Consider the following 3,912-nt stretch of genomic DNA (forward strand, 5'->3'; position numbering starts at 1 on the left):
AGGGACAGGGGAGTGAGACAGAGAGAAGTTAAAGGCTGTCAGATGTAGAATGATGCTGAGACCTCACTGGGAGACAATTTTAACAGATCTTGGCACAGGAAGTCTGTTCATGCAGGGCAATGGGACTGCAGCTTTTGGAGGCATCTGGGAAAGCTGGCACTGCCCACCAACTACAGATTCTGCAAGTGCAACTCTGAGAGTATCTGGAGTGTAGAGGAGGAAGAGATGCTCAGAGCTTCAGCTCCCTCTCAGAATATTTCCAAGACAAAGATTTTTATAAGATTAAAGAAATTTCCTGAGATTATGTTTCCAGTTTCCTACTCATGAGGAATGGGAGGGATAAATCATTAAGAAAGTATTAATTTTGACAAGTCCCTGAGACATCTGAACTGTGAGTGCTCAGTAGGTCTGTCTGAGCTTCCTAATGTGCTTTCAGCCACTGCTCTACCTGTGGGTAGCACCAGCATCACCTCTGCTAGACCCATCAGGACTAGTCTGAGCTGTCATTTTTGCACCTGCAAATGGAATATGACCCCTACCAGTGCAGCCTGTGCTGCTGGGGAAGGAGCTGAGTCTGCTTAAATCAAATGCCATCATAAGGACACTTGACTGTCTCCCTGAGGTTTCCTTCCAAGCTGTGAATTTCCCTCCAGGTTGGAAACCTGTCCCTAAACATCTCCTTGTTATGTGAAACCCATGTACAGAAGCACAATGATGCTAAAACAGTGAAAATGCTGTTCAGTAGGGACCCAGCACTGGAGCTGAAGGAAGATCTCCTAGGAAATCAAAAGGCTGTCTGTGTGTGACATGGGGAGTGTCTGTAGAACACAGCTTTGACTTTGTTTAGATAAGTCCACGTTAACTGGCCTCTTACTGTCTTCTTCTCCTGTGTTGGAAACAAAAACCCAGAGGCAGCAAATGTCCAACAGCAGCTCCCTCACCCAGTTCCTCCTCCTGGCATTCGCAGACAGGCGGGAGCTGCAGCTCCTGCACTTCTGGCTCTTCCTGGCCATCTCCCTGGCTGCCCTCCTGGCCAACGGCCTCATCCTCAGCGCCGTAGCCTGTGCCCACCACCTGCACACCCCCATGGGCTTCTTCCTGCTCAACCTCTCCCTCACAGACCTGGGCTGCATCTGCACCACTGTCCCCAAAGCCATGCACAATTCCCTCTGGGGCACCACAACCATCTCCTACACAGGATGTGCTGCTCAGCTGTTTCTCTTTGCCTTTTTTATTTCAGCAGAGTTTTCCCTCCTCACCACCATGTGCTACGACCGCTACGTTGCCATCTGCAAACCCCTGCACTACGGGACCCTCCTGGGCAGCAGAGCTTGTGCCCACATGGCAGCAGCTGCCTGGGCCACTGGCTTTCTCTATTCTCTGCTGCACACAGCCAGTACATTTTCCCTGCCCCTGTGCCAGGGCAATGCCCTGGGCCAGTTCTTCTGTGAACTCCCACACATCCTCAAGCTCTCCTGCTCACACTCAGGCTACCTCAGGGAAATTGGGCTCATTGTGGTTAGTGCCTGTTTAATATTTGGTTGTTTTGTTTTCATTGTTTTCTCCTATGTGCAGATCTTCAGGGCTGTGCTGAGGATCCCCTCTCAGCAGGGTCGGCACAAAGTCTTTTCCATGTGCCTCCCTCACCTGGCCGTGCTCTCCCTGTTTATCAGCACTGGCGTGTTTTCAAACATCAAGCCCCCCTCCATCTCCTCCCCATCCCTGGATCTGGTGGTGTCAGTTCTGTACTCGGTGGTGCCTCCAGCACTGAACCCCTTCATCTACAGCCTGAGGAACCAGGAGCTAAAGGATGCCCTGAGGAAAATGATGACTGGATGCTTTTCAGGAGCAATAAAGTGCCTGTTTTCTGGTGCATAGCATTCAGAATGGGACTCCTTAATGACCCAGCCTTCCTGCTCAGGTTTGTCGTGGAGGTCATCGGATTCATCTGGCAATAATTTTCTCTGCAATTAAATATTATTATGCATCTGCCTTTGAATTTGACCCAGACATGTATAAATGGTGAATTGTGCTGGCTGAGTCTTTAAACAAAATAAAGGACCCTGCAGTGCCTTCTTTGTCCAAGACCCTCCTTCTTAGATGTTCCCAAAGGACAGCACACTGCAGGACAGGGTGTATTTGCAAACAGGAAGGGGACAATAATCCCAGCCCAGCAACACTGCCAGGGAGCAGCAGGGCTTGGTCTTTGCAGAGCTGCTCTCTTGCCCCTTCCACACTGTCCTCCTGAGCCCCTTTCTCACTGTAAGGCCTGAGTGCTCTCTGACCACAGTCCTGGGGGGTGGAAGCCCTTGGAGCACAGGCAGGGACAGGCCCTGGCAACTTGTGAAGCAGAGCTGGGCTCCCTTCCAGCATCTCCAGGATGCTGTGGGATCTTCTGAGGGCACTGCATGGACTGGGTCACTTCTTCTGTCACCTTGCACCAGGGCTGGAACTCTCCTGCAGTGTCCCCATGACACTCCCGCTCTCTGCTTTCCAGGTTTCATTTTCAGATCCAGTCTTCCCCTCCTGTTCACAGGGACATCCTGGGAGTGCTTCAGAGCTGCCATCCTGGGGCAGCTCCTGCCCAGCGTGGGCAGGCACAAGGTCTCTCCCCCTGCTCCTCTCCCCTCCCCAGTGCCACTGTTTTCTGCAGCCTCCTCATCCTTGCCCAGCACAGCCCTCCTGGCACAGTTGGACACAGCCCTTGTTCTACCCCCTCCTCAGGCACCTGCCCAACCCCCTCAGCTCCAGCCTGATGGTCAGAAACCTTCAGGGAGGCACCGGGCAAAATGCTGAGGAAACCTTTCAGCTGCACTCAAATCCAATTGGAGGGGTTGGCCTCGAGGAAGAAATCCCTTCTCATTCTCCAGAACCACCAGAACAACCTGTGTTGTGTCCTGGGCACTCCTCTGGCAGTGTGAGATACTGCAAAAGTTTTGGGGTCAGGGCTATTGAGAAGGCTGGGCAGTGTCACTGGGAGACCTCTCCCAAACACTTGCAAAGGCCAGAGCCATCCCAGAGCTTCCTGGGGCCTTGGCAAAGGCAGACATGGAACCAGTCTGCAAACAGGGCAGCAAGGAGGGTTGGCAGAGTTCCAGACTGCTCAGGTTCAGCAGGGAAGGGGATAGGGCAAGTCCTGCTGCAGACATTCACAGGCATTGGAAGGACAAGGCAGGGATTGCAGAACCCCTGTGGGAGGGAAAAGAAGGGGATGTTTTGTGCCCAGACTTTATCAAGGCCCTTGACATGGTGCCCTGTCCTTATGGCCAGACTGGTGAGAGCTGGACTGAAGAAGTGGAAGATGTGGTGGGTGGGAAGTTGGCTGCATGAGGAGTGTCAAATAAAATCCATGGTACAAAGTCCTTTTGGCAGCAACTTCCTGGTGAAATCCCTCAGTGATCAGCCTATGCCCACCAATGCCAAAGAACTCTCTATATAATGGGACAAAATGCATTTTCTAGTCCTTTGTGAATGATTGCAAATTGCAGGAAGCCCCTGAGCAACCTTTCCTGGTTTAAAGACATGTATTGGGGTGGGAACTCCAATAAAATGAACTCGCTCCTCTTTTATTCCCTACCACTACAGGGAGACAAAATACAGGGAGGTATAAGTGAAAAAAATAAGAGTTGACTGACAAGAAATATAGAAGTAAAAACAGCAATAATAACAGAACAGTTCAAAGCAACAACAGAGAGAGAAATTGACTCCTCTCTCCCCCCCTGGCCCAACTCACTTTTGTAAACAGATAAAACCAGGGATCAACATGTGCCTCCCTTCCCCCTTTTCCTCCTGAAAGAACAAAGAACAAAAAACAAATCCACGGGAAAGAGGGGGAAAGCAAAATGTGGGAAACTCTCTGGTCTGAGATCAGTTGTGCTGCCCAAGAACACGCTGACTCCAGAGGTGTCCAAG

General features: G+C 51.2%; 1 protein-coding gene across 1 annotated transcript; it reads left to right on the plus strand.

The window, feature by feature from the left end:
* Positions 1-918: 918 nt before the first annotated feature.
* LOC113983331 (olfactory receptor 14J1-like) lies at positions 919-1,836 on the plus strand (the record flags this gene model as incomplete). Its single annotated transcript, XM_039388413.1, has 1 exon — positions 919-1,836. A coding segment is annotated over exon 1 (918 nt), but the record flags the coding sequence as incomplete, so codon positions are not given.
* Positions 1,837-3,912: the final 2,076 nt, after the last annotated feature.

Source organism: Pipra filicauda, unplaced genomic scaffold (assembly GCF_003945595.2).
Source record: "Pipra filicauda isolate LSUMZ 115617 unplaced genomic scaffold, ASM394559v2 scaffold648_size187182_pilon, whole genome shotgun sequence".
NCBI classification, from domain to species: domain Eukaryota; kingdom Metazoa; phylum Chordata; class Aves; order Passeriformes; family Pipridae; genus Pipra; species Pipra filicauda.